Consider the following 13,181-nt stretch of genomic DNA (forward strand, 5'->3'; position numbering starts at 1 on the left):
CTGCTACTCAAGTCAACAACAACAAAAATATTCTTTTGACACAGTCTTAAAATCAGATTTTTTTAATGTTTTGATGGTGTGCAGTAGAATGGAAAGAAAAGCAAGAGGCATTTTTGTTTGTTTGTTTGCCAATTCTCATGTCTTGCTACAAGAAAAGATTATGCCTGCACTGGGTTCTTCCAGTGTTCTCAGGAGAAAATACACAAAATTTAGTAAGCGACACGACAGAAGATACTTTTCAACACATCATCAGTGCCGTCCATTTTTTCTTTTTTTAACGAAGATAGTATCACCAAAGACTCAAAGCCACTGCAGGAAATGTAGGTTTGTTGAAGAGCTGGACCTTGAATTCAGCTCTATCTCGTTCTGAAGTCCAAACATTTATATTACACGGTAATGACTCAAAATTTCAGTTTTAGAAAACAGAGACCTCTTTGGTTAGCGTAGTTAGGCAAAAACACCTTATTTAGGCGAAAGCATCAATGAACCATGGGGCCCTCTGTTATGCTTATTTTCACTGAAGGGGATGATAGTGAGTATAAAAATGTAACATCTATTCACCACCGTGCATTAAATAGATAGCCAGTGGGAAGCTGCGACTGTACTCCAGTGAATTTTAAAAATGCGCTGGTCTGGAGAAGAGTGCATTTCAGGGCTAGGAGATTGAGGCTGGACAGAGAGAGGACGGGGTGAGAGGACAGAAGCCCTTGAAGGCCTGGCAGGGGGCTGTGTTGACGACGGCAGGCATCCTGGGGCCATTCTTGTCCCCCAGGCAAAGGGATCATGTAATGAAAGCAGAGTTTCCAGGTGATGTGGTGACATCAGTGATTCCACTCATGATTACAGGCTTTTCCCTGAAAAATACCAGTCAACTGCTTTCTGCTTCCTCCCCAGTCCTCTCATTAATTCTGTGTAGTAGAGGCGGAGACGGGAGGCTTGGTGAGCGGGCTACTCCAGTTAGCTATGATGAGACCAGAGAAGAGGCTCACACATGGAAACAGAAAGACTGTAGAATGACAGTGAGAGAGATGGTGATAATCCGTTCATAAAAGGTAGACTTGGGCCTGCCCTGGTGGTCCAGTGGCCAAGACTCCACACTCCCAAGGCAGGTGGCATGGGTTCGATTCCTGGTCAGGGAATATTCAACATGCTGCATGGTGTCCCCCCCCCCCCAAAAAAAATGGTAGAATGTTTAAGAAAGGAAAGGCCAACTGAAATTATTTGTGCTGATTGGGGTATAATGTCAGTGATGGCTGTTAATGAAATAAAAACCCGAGATGTAGCTGCTAGAGTCCTCCAGAGAAATGGCAACTGGGCGTTTGTGAGCAGATGAGGATTTGAAGAGCTCAGTCGATGGAGAGAGAAGAGCTGAAGGCTGAGATAGGAAGTAAAAGTTACCCTGGTTTACTGAACCAGGACACAGCAGGAATAAGATTAGACAGCAAGGAGAAATGGCGGACCGTGTATAGTATAGAAGCATCTGGTATAGAATTTGGTGCAAGTGGACAGTCATTTTTGAGTGTTTTAGGGAAGGACTTCCTCTCAAGTTTGCTGGGAGGCCCACCAATCAGGCTTCCCTGGTGGCTCAGAGGGTAAAGGGTCTGCCTGCAATGCAGGAGACCTGGGTTCAATCCCTGGGTCAGGAATATCCCCTGGAGAAGCAAATGGCACCCCACTCCAGTACTCTTGCCTGGAAAATCCCATGGACAGAGAAACCTGGCAGGCTCCAGTCCATGGGGTCGCAGAGTCAGACACGACTGAGCGACTTCACTTTCACCACCATTCAGCAGTGCCCTCTGTTGCTGGGAGGGAAAGAGAAGAGCTCATAAGTTAGTCTCTGTTTAGGGAGAAAGTGGGAAAGAGGTGCCATTCACTGGTTCTGTGCTGCAGTCTTGCTGGTATATGAGCCAGCTGTGCCCCAGCCATGGGTTTCCTTGGTGACCATTAGCTTCATGCTTCTCCCAGCATTTGCCCTGGACAACAGCCTCTCTGTGGGAAAACACTAGGGAACCTTCCGGCACACCCAGCTCATCTTAGTTTCTCAAAAGACTACTTCCAACCTACTGGCGTTTCATTAGAGAATGGTTTGGGTCGAGAAAAAAATATTTTAATCAAGGGATTAATGTGCTTATAAAACCTCTGGAAAACCTGGGAGAGCCAAGGTCAGAGAAAGCCCCCAGAGATATGAGGAAATCAGCAAGTTCCACGATTTCAGGAAACCACCGCAACCCTGAAGCAGACGGTTCTCAGAAGCCCCTGCAAACCTCACATATGCTGTCAGCTGAACCCTTGAGGTTTGCTTGCTGGTACCAGAGGAACAGAAACCATTTCTTCCCTTCCTTCCAAATTTAAAACAAGTACCTCTCATTGGCAGAACGGAAATGTGAACTCCCTGCTGGCAAGGGCTGTGAAATGTAGTTTTCAGACTTCTAGTTCTTTCTGTGAAGGGGAGAACTGAGGATGGGAGAGAGTTGCCTTCTTCCTAATAGCCCACATTCTGCACAGGGATAAAGGCAGCTGCAGGGTCAACGTATAGACCTTCTCTGAGCCCTTAGTCCATTGCCTTCCCCTTGGTTCAAGTTTAAGAGCAAACAAATGAAACAACACCCCTACATCCCTTGGTGGGATGTGTGGTAGGGGTTAATGCCTGATTTCTTTTTCTCATATTTCCCAAAACTGGCTCTCCTGTACTCAAGTCTTCAACAATCTAAATTCCATCTCTCCCTGCTGATCTCCCCTAGCAAGTACCAAGAAATCAGGATCTTTGAGACTTCCTGCAGAGAAAAATGAGGAAACCTGCAAGTGTATAGCTTGAAGCTCAGGGATAACCAGGGAACTCTTGGTTCCTTAAAGTGGGTACATTGAATTCTAAACATGGCTCATGGTCTTGTAACACCTGCTGACACCATCACCAGTCACATTTCAGAGAATCAAAGTTCCAGACTTGATCCATCTTTTGCCACCTTTCAGCATCAATATTGGAGAAAATTGTGTTTGTAGTAACAGGTAAAAGACCAGATTAATGAGTCAAGGGAAAGAGAAAGAAGTGAGATGCAGTTTACTATAGGCTGGGAATATGAGGTCATTGCCAAGGACCATGGCCTGATTCCAGTAGGAGGGAAAGCCTTTCTGGTAGATGGAAGAATATCAGTGACTCGCTGACCTCCACTTCACATTAATATAAACCCACATGCCCGAGACAATTGGTGGCCAGCACTGGCTGGTCATGGGGAAAGGAGGAATACAGATTTTATAACTTCCCCCCAACCCTCATTTAGTGAAATGGCTTTTGCCACTCGATTGTAAGTCCCTATGAAGTGGAGACCAGACCTAAATTCTTACTATTCCTTTATTGTTTATTTAATACAGTGTCTGGTTATTAGAAGGCATTGTACATATAACTGTAGAGTGGATGAATTGAATGAATGAGGAATTGACAAAATAGATTGTTCTGGGCTAACCTGTTGTGTTTGTCTCTCTCTCTGGTGTGCGTGTGTGTGTGTGTGTGTGTGATCCTGCAGTAGGTGTCTCTCTCTGGGGTGTGTGTGTGTGTGTGAGTGATCCTGCAGTAGGTGTCTCTCTCTGGGGTGTGTGTGTGTGTGTGAGTGATCCTGCAGTAGGTGTCTCTCTCTGGGGTGTGTGTGTGTGTGTGTGTGTGTGTGATCCTGCAGTAGATGTCTCTCTCTGGGGCGGGGGGGGGGCGGGGTGTGTGTGTGTGATCCTGCAGTAGGTGTCTCTCTCTGGGGTGGGTGTGTGTGTGTGTGTGAGTGATCCTGCAGTAGGTGTAATTTTTATGCTGGATATATAGCAACATTATGCTTATACAGTTCAGCATGAGGCTGTGGTATGGGCATAAGTTCTGGCTAGTCACTTCTTCATAATTTTCATGTACATGAGATGATAACATCCTACCCTGGGCTTAGGAAGCAAAGAGTAGGCGTCTACTAGGAATCCTCGAATAGGAGTCGTCTAAAGAATCTTTTTGTCGTGGAAAAACATGGTGATTAACTTTTGATGGTCTTCTTTCTCATTGTGTGTGTCACCAAGTGAAATCTGAGCTCTTGCAGCGTGGTTTTGGAATTCGAATGTTATCAATTGGAATTGACATTAATTACTTTTGTGCTGCCTGGCATATGCTAGGACATTATTTCTACAACAATTCCACCAGAGTCGCTCAGGCAATTATCTCTGCTGCCATCACCGTCATCATGATCATCCTAATTATTGTGATTAGGTCTGTCCTGCGCTCTGCTCCTCTCAGCCGGGCTCTGCACGCCCCAGCCCTCTCCTCTCCCCTCTGTCCCCCGCAGGAAGTCCCGTTCTCCCGCGTGTGGTGCAGTAACCGGCAGCCCCTGCACTGTGCCTTCTCCCTGGAGCGCTACACGCCCACCACCACCCAGCTGTCCTGCAAAATCTGCATCCGGCAGCTCAAAGGCCATGAACAGATCCTTCAAGTGCAGACGTCAATCCTCGAGGTGAGTCCTTGGTCTCCAGGTCACTTGACCTGTTTCTAAAGCCCATTATATACTTAGTTGTGCTATATGTATTGCATGAAAGAGATTCAAAATGCACTCACTCTTTTAATCCTCATTACTGATAAGGGAAAATCAACTTTTTCACAGGCTGAAGATTTGAACTGGGCCTGGAAACATAACCCATTAGAGCATAGGCTCTGCGGAGGGGCCTTTGGGGAAGGAACTGGTCCGGGGCTTTTTATACACAAAACCACAACCAATCGAACAGTTCATGGTAGACCTGGAATCAGCTGAGATTCATTATTGAATTGAGACACATACCATAAGAAAACACAAGGTTACACTGGGCTGCTTTTCTGCCAGTTCTGATGAGTTTCTAGAAGTCAGTTTCCCCATCTGTTATTACATTTTCAAGGCTTTGTTTCCTTACTGTCTTATAATTTTTTGATACCCTCCAGGATCAGGGTTCTACACATCCCCATTTCTATGAAGCCTAGAATTCATCAGTACAATAAGAGACAGGATGGATAATAATCTCACTCTCCAAAGAAAGGGCATAGTGCAAAAAGGGATAAGACCTTGTCCAAGGTCACATGACTACTCAAGGGCAGAGTTAGAATGGGAGTCAGAGGAGAAGTCACTTGGGAACTTGTGTGCTGCCATGGCTTTGATTGGCCCTAAGCCACTGAATGACTCCATGGCTCTGAGCTTCAGCTTATCGAGTAGACTATGGCCTTTCCTCCTGAATGAGTATTTCAGCAGGGGAGAGTAGCTGAGGGGAGGAATCAGGGGAGCTGATGACACCTTATTTAGCAATTTCAAGGTAATCCCTGGCTAGTTTAGAAAAACACACACACTGTTATGTCCATCTTAGAACATGCACCTGTGTATATACATATGGGCTTCCCTGGTGGCTGTGTTAAAGAGTCCACCTGCCAATGCACGAGATGCAGGCTTGATCTCTGGGTCAGAAGGATCCCCTGGAGAAAGGAAATGGCAACCCGCTCCAGGATTCTTGCCTGAGAAACCCCATGGACAGAGGAGCCTGGCGGGCTACAGTCCAGGGGATTGCAGAGTCAGACAGGACTTAGTGACTAAACATAACATATACACATGCACTTTTGTGTTTGCATATATAAATAAGACATATTCATTCGTTCACACTTAGCAGAAGATTTAACACCTTTTGTATCCGTACTATTCAATTTCAGGTTATGATTTTTCTCAAAACATGTAGTCTGCATCACCACTTTCCTCCATTCTCACCGCATTTCATTATTTATGCAAAATGAGCATTGCTGATTCCCCCAAATAGTTTCCTCTGAAGTGCGATGGCTTTCCAAAGGAGTGTGCCTCAAAACTGATAGCTGTCTTAACTGACATGTTTCTACCATATTTGCATTCGTTATTGCCAATTAGCATTATGCGCTAAGGTAGTCCTGATGGGGAAGGTAGATGCAGAAACCTCAGGCAAGATACATTTAGAGTCTCTTTTTTGAACAGTCATGGCATTTTTAACACAATACATTTCAAACTAAAATACAAATCGTATGGGAGTTAGTTCTAAAATAAAAGGCAACTCTTAGAATAGCTGCATTTCAGAATGAAGAGTGAAAGGCAGGACATAAAGGTGCCACTGATGAAAATTTCCGTAAATATCTATTAACAGGTCAACAAAAGAATTCCAGGTTTAAAAGGTTTTTTACTTTCTAAGGCATCCAGATTCAGAAAATCAGTTTCAGCTATTACAAGATGTTTGTGTAAAAGGAATGTAATAAGGTTGATACTACATCCTGGTACCTTTGCATCTTGCTTAAATAAACTGTAAAAGTTCATGGAGAGAAAATGAGCTAATAAACTTAATCTTCTTGACTCTCCCATTCTGATGCTTCGCAAAGTTTACAGTCACTTTGGAAAGCCTTAAAGAACATGACATCACCATATTTCTTGATAAAAGGAGGCAAAAGTATAAGAATAAGATTTAGATATTCAGTGTTGGACTACAGCTATCTGATTTGTAGGCTGCTGCACTTGAGAAGCTTTATTAACTTGTTTGATCCTATAAGAATCATTTCATTAATAACTTTAAGTGTCCCTGCTGAATTTTGGCCCAGTTCATCCACATGTCTTTCTACCAAACTATTTCTTAGACAGATCTCACTAACCATCATTTTCAATGTCAGAAGAAAATTAATTTTTAAAAGCCACTGTATTTCAGGTCCTATTTCATATGCTTTCATGTATAATGGTCAGAATCCTGTAGGTTAGTATTATACCATCACAATTTTAAACAATCTCAAGGAAGTCAGCCTTCTTATCCAAGATCATAGAGCAAACCAGATGAGTAGCCACTGAGAAACTTGACTTTAAGATCAAAGTCCGGCTTTCTATTCAGTGCTATATCCAGATCCCAATCAAGGGGGTTTAATTTCCTAGTCCTAACCATGGGCCTTGTCCATAATACAAGCCCCTCTTTTAAGGGCTGCTGCAGTAGCGACAAACATCGCAACATCAGCTTTTTTCCTAAGTCGAGGTAGATGAAAATTAGAAAATTCTTCCCTCAAGACTGAAGAAGAATGAGATGCACCTGTTTGTTTGTTGGGCTGGAATTAAGTATTCATTCTGCTGATCTTTAGGAACAGAATTGATTCCCTTCATAGAGGTCTGTTTGCAAAAGGATGTCTTGACTGAATGATCACTCAAGGTCCTTCCAACCCTGGGACTGTCTCATTGCTGGGAAAACACACATCTGGTGGTATATCTGGGATTAAAAAACATCTCCTCCCTAAAAATGACTTGGTTTTTATGGTAGATGGTTCAAAGAAAATGAAGATAAAGTTCTGAGAAAGTTGGGAATACTTGGAGAAAGGCAGGATATTTTTAAGATCAGATCAGATCAGTTGCTCAGTCGTGTCCAACTCTTTGCGACCCCATGAATCGCAGCACGCCAGGCCTCCCTGTCCGTCACCAACTCCCGGAGTTCACTCAGACTCACGTCCATCGAGTCAGTGATGCCATCCAGCCATCTCATCCTCTGTCATCCCCTTCTCCTCCTGTCCCCAATCCCTCCCAGCATCAGAGTCTTTTCCAGTGAGTCAACTCTTCGCATGAGGTGGCCAAAGTACTGGAGTTTCAGCTTTAGTATCATTCCTTCCAAAGAAATCCCAGGGCTGATCTCCTTCAGAATGGACTGGTTGGATCTCCTTGCAGTCCAAGGGACTCTCAAGAGTCTTCTCCAACACCACAGTTCAAAAGCATCATTTCTTCGGTGCTCAGCCTTATTCACAGTCCAACTCTCACATCCATACATGACCACAGTAAAAACCATAGCCTTGACTAGACAAACCTTTGTTGGCAAAGTAATGTCTCTGCGTTTGAATATGCTATCTAGGTTGGTCATAACTGTCCTTCCAAGGAGTAAGCGTCTTTTATTTTATTTTTAAACTTTACAATATTGTATTGGTTTTGCCAAATATCAAAATGAATCCGCCACAGGTATACATGTGCTCCCCATCCTGAACCCTCCTCCCTCCTCCCTCCCCATACCATCCCTCTGGGTCGTCCCAGTGCACCAGCCCCAAGCATCCAGTATCCTACATCGAACGTGGACTGGTGACTCATTTCATACATGATAGTATACGTTTCAATGCCATTCTCCCAAATCTTCCCACCCTGTCCCTCTCCCACAGAGTCCATAAGACTGTTCTATACATCAGTGTCTTTTTTGCTGTCTCATATACAGGGTTATTGTTACCACCTTTCTAAATTCCATATATATGTGTTAGTATACTGTATTGGTGTTTTTCTTTCTGGCTTACTTCATTCTGTATAATAGGCTCCAGTTTCATCCATCTCATTAGAACTGATTCAAATGAATTCTTTTTAATGGCTGAGTAATACTCCATTGTGTATATGTACCACCGCTTTCTTATCCATTCATCTGTTGATGGACATCTAGGTTGCTTCCATGTCCTGGCTATTATAAACAGTGCTGCGATGAATATTGGGGTACATGCGTCTCTTTCCCTTCTGGTTTCCTCAGTGTGTATGCCCAGCAGTGGGATTGCTGGATCATAAGGCAGTTCTATTTCCAGTTTTTTGAGGAATCTCCACACTGTTCTCCATAGTGGCTGTACTAGTTTGCATTCCCACCAACAGTGTAAGAGGGTTCCCTTTTCTTCACATCCTCTCCAGCATTTATTGCTTGTAGACTTTTGGATCGCAGCCATTCTGACTGGCGTGAATTGATACCTCATAGTGGTTTTGATTTGCATTTCTCTGATAATGAGTGATGTTGAGCATCTTTTCATGTGTTTGTTAGCCATCTGTATGTCTTCTTTGGAGAAATGTCTATTTAGTTCTTTGGCCCATTTTTTGATTGGGTCATTTATTTTTCTGGAGTTGAGCTGTAGGAGTTGCTTGTATATTTTTGTGATTAGTTGTTTGTCAGTTGCTTCATTTGCTATTATTTTCTCCCATTCTGAAGGCTGTCTTTTCACCTTGCTAATAGTTTCCTTTGATGTGCAGAAGCTTTTAAGGTTAATTAGGTCCCATTTGTTTATTTTTGCTTTTATTTCCAGTATTCTGGGAGGTGGGTCATAGAGGATCCTGCTGTGATGTATGTCGGAGAGTGTTTTGCCTATGTTCTCCTCTAGGAGTTTTATAGTTTCTGGTCTTACGTTGAGATCTTTAATCCATTTTGAGTTTATTTTTGTGTATGGTGTTAGAAAGTGTTCTAGTTTCATTATTTTACAAGTGGTTGACCAGTTTTCCCAGCACCACTATGGAAATACAAAAACCTCGAATAGCCAAAGCGATCTCGAGAAAGAATGGAACTGGAGGAATCAACCTGCCTGACTTCAGGCTCTACTACAAAGCCACAGTCATCAAGACAGTATGGTACTGGCACAAAGACAGAAATATAGGTCAATGAAACAAAATAGAAAGCCCAGAGATAAACCCACGCACATAAGGAGGCAAGAATATACAATGGAGTAAGCGTCTTTTAATTTCATGGCTGCAGTCACCATCTGTAGTGATTTTGGAGCCCAGAAAAATAAAGTCTGACACTGTTTCCACTGTTTCCCCATGAGTCAACAATAATAGATAAATTGTTAAAATGCATCATATTTCATGGTCACTACACTAATGCAGAAAGATTCTGTGTTAGGTGGCTTTAATAAGTTAGTAATAGGCCTTCATTGATTAATAATAATAGAACTAAAACTTTGAAGCTTCCAACAGATGTCTTTGAAATATGTACTTAAATATCCATCCCCCCCAAAAAAATTCTCACATATCTAGGCTCAGAGCTCCTCCTTCCTACCCTAATTTACAATAGAACCATGAGAGATAAAAGATACATATGTGTGTGTGTGTGTATGTATATATAAACATTGATTTTAAATTAATTAATGCAGTGAGCATCTTCATTTGAAGGTATTTGGTTCTTTCTTCTCAGCCCCACATCCATCATGTCCCTTCATGCCTCTTATCTAAATGGCTTTCCAAACATAATCATTCATATCACTCAAATTTTAAAAGTATTTCAGTGATTAATATATCTTTTCTGTTCTTCAGAGTGGCCATTATTATTCAGTCTTTAGAAGCAGGTTGGTTCTCCTTAAATTAACCCAACTAAATTACCTAATGATGATCACTAATTGATACCCTACAAAGCAACAGTATTGCCAATCTTAAAACTGGTGTGTGTTGTGTGTGTTTAGTCACTCAGTCGTGTCTGACTCTTTGCGACCCCATGGACTGTAGCCCGTCAGGCTCCTCTGTCCATGAGGATTCTCCAGGCAAGAACACTGGAGTGGGTTGCCATGCCCTCCTCCAGGGGATCTTCCTGACCCAGGGATCGAACCCAGGTTTCCCACATTGCGGGTGGATTCTTTACCATCTGAGCCACCAGGGAAGCCCCGTGGACTGAAGTGAAATAATTTTGCTAATATTGAACAGAAGGGAAGAATCCCCAAGTCATTTATTTCCTCATTCCTTATTAATGTAACAATATTAAAGAATCTATCTTTTGGTAGAAACAACTTAAAATGGGAATCTTGCATGTTAAAATTTTCCCTTCAAGCAATGCTCTTATCTTTCTTGCAAAAGTGGTGGGGGATGATTTGTCTGTTACAAAGTCGACAGAATATTTGGAATTCCTCCCTGATTTACAGCTCCTGCATTAACCAGGTAGCAGCAGCTTATCTCTTGTGTGCAGAGCATGAAAATCTACTGTTCCTCTGCATATTTAATTTAAACCATCAGAAGATGCAGCCACTGGATTCTTCTTAGTTGGCCCACATGTCTTTTAGAATGCATCATAAATGTTATGTAAAGTGTCATCCTTACAATTGGGAAGTATTTACATTTCGAAACTTTGAAGGACATGGGAGCCCATTTATTAAAGTGTACTAAGCAGGAAAAAAAATACTTATTTTTAGAAGTCTCATGTAATATTTTATTCACCCTCAAATCATACCACTCTGTCCATTTTTTTTCTGAAGACTTTATGTATTGAGGTGGTCTTTCTTCTGCCAGCAGGAAAGACAGAGCTTAGTTGAGTTGGTCCAGTCAAAGATGCCATGAGAGCATCTGTCTCTTGTCATTTTTTGGCGTGGATAACCTGTTCCATTGGCAAGCCACCTTTTCACATGTTATCACTCTTTAGTGCCATTTTTACAATAACAACTACCATATTATCTCATATAGAATTCCTTTTATTCTCCCTCTGGTTTTTACTATTCATTTTAAGGACATTTTCCTGCCTTAAGTCAGGAAATATTTAAAGAAACTATTCCCACTTGATTTGCATTATTAAAAGCTAAAAGAAATTTTACATACTATGATAAAAAATGATACAACCTATTTTATGCAGTAAGAAGTCTGAGGTAGTTTATTTTATAAACATCATATATATTGGAAAGGAACTGGCTACTCTGCCAGAAATAAGCACTTATCCAGTCAATTTCTGTTCATTCAACAGCTACCCATCCTTCAAGATCAACTCAAATGCCTCCTCCATGAAGCCCTCTTACTCTTTTTTTTTAATCTTTATTTTTTAAGTCCTTTTTTTTTTAACTTAAACATCCTATTTTATATTGGAGTATAGCCAATTAACAATGTTGTGATAATTTCAGGTGAACAGCAAAGTGTCTCAGCCATACACAGCCATGTATCCATTCTCCCCTAAACTCCCCTCCCATCCAGGCTGCCACATCACATTGAGCAGAGTTCCCTGTGCTATATAGTAGGTCCTTGTTGGTTATCCATTTTAAATACAGCAGTGTGTACATGTCCATCCCAAACTCCCTAACTATCTCTTCCCCCTATTCTTCCCCCTGCTGCTGCTGTTAAGTCGCTTCAGTTGTGTCTGACTCTGTGCAACCTAATAGACGGCAGCCCACCAGGCTCCCCAGTCCCTGGGATTCTCCAGGCAAGAACACTGGAGTGGGTTGCCATTTCCTTCTCCAATGCATGAAACTGAAAAGTGAAAGTGAAGTCACTCAGTCGTGTCTGACTCTTAGCAACCCCATGGACTGCAGCCTACCAGGCTCCTCTGTCCATGGGATTTTCCAGGCAAGAGTACTGGAGTGGGTCGCCATTGCCTTCTCCGATTCTTCCCCCTAGCTACCATAAATTCGTTCTGAGTCTCTTTTCTGTTCTGTAAATAAGTTCCTGAAGTCCTACTTTTAATTCTTGAAGTATAATGCTAATATCACTCAGCATTTTTCCGAACCACTCTGCCCTGTGGGTTCTTGTTAGCTGTTTTGATGCAGGGTGGTGTAGTGAAGTAAGTCCTGGTAAAGGTGTTAGGGTATCAGAATTCTAGTTTCAGCTCTGGTAACATCTATCTGGGTGACTTCTACCAAAGTTTATAACCTCTGTGGAGTCTATTTTAAAAATGCCAGAAGACTGATTAGGAAATTGAGCCTGAGGGAAGTCCTGTAGCACCCAAGGTCACTGAGCTAGAAAATGGAAACTTGTACTCCAAAGCAAGACCTTTTTGACTCTGAAAACCACACTTTTTCTGTTTATGCTAACTCAAAAACTGGAAGAATTTGGATGAGCATTGTTCTATAATGCTCCAGGGATTAAAACTAAAACCAGTAAGTAGAATTTGTTGAATCTGGTAACATGTATTTTTAATTTCCAAGAACAAGATATAGTATGTTGCATTTCTCAGATGTATTTGACCATGGGACTGCTCTTTCTCGGAATATCTTCTGAGATGCCCTGTGGGAATGCTGGGTTAAGGCACTGGATTCCAAAACACAGACCCCCAAAGGTCACTGTCCTAAATGGTTACAGAAAAAACAAAAGATATATATATATATCACTCTTTAAAAAGACCTTTGCATGAACAAGTTTCCTCAGTTAACAGATTTTTGAAGATATAAAACTCACCAAGTCTGAAGTCATCTAGCTGTGTGATCCTGGACACTAGCTGAGAAGTGCTACTGTGGCTGTGGTGTCCACAGTAGGAAGGTGTGTAAGGGTCAGAAAAAGCATCAGGGGAAGGTCACAGGGCAGTTCAGGAAGGGCATGAAAGGTCAGCACAAGTTGACAAGTTCCTAATGCAAAGGAGAGTTTCTTGGGGGTTAAACAGTGCTAACTAGTCCCTTTACCCAACCTCAGATTTGTGTTTTAATTTCCCTTTGTATTAGTTTTCTTCTGTTGCATAACAAATTACCACACATTTAT

The 13,181-nt window shown here is 42.1% G+C and overlaps 1 protein-coding gene across 1 annotated transcript in view; it reads left to right on the forward strand.

Annotated features, from left to right (window-relative positions):
• The window catches only part of UNC5D (unc-5 netrin receptor D), a 637,872-nt gene that overhangs the window by 607,763 nt on the left and 16,928 nt on the right, over positions 1–13,181 (forward strand). The window contains exon 15 of the mRNA NM_001192518.3: positions 4,311–4,475. Coding sequence (NP_001179447.1) covers positions 4,311–4,475 — 165 coding nt within the window. The remainder of the gene's footprint in view (positions 1–4,310; positions 4,476–13,181) is intronic.

Source organism: Bos taurus, chromosome 27 (assembly GCF_002263795.3).
Source record: "Bos taurus isolate L1 Dominette 01449 registration number 42190680 breed Hereford chromosome 27, ARS-UCD2.0, whole genome shotgun sequence".
NCBI lineage: Eukaryota > Metazoa > Chordata > Mammalia > Artiodactyla > Bovidae > Bos > Bos taurus.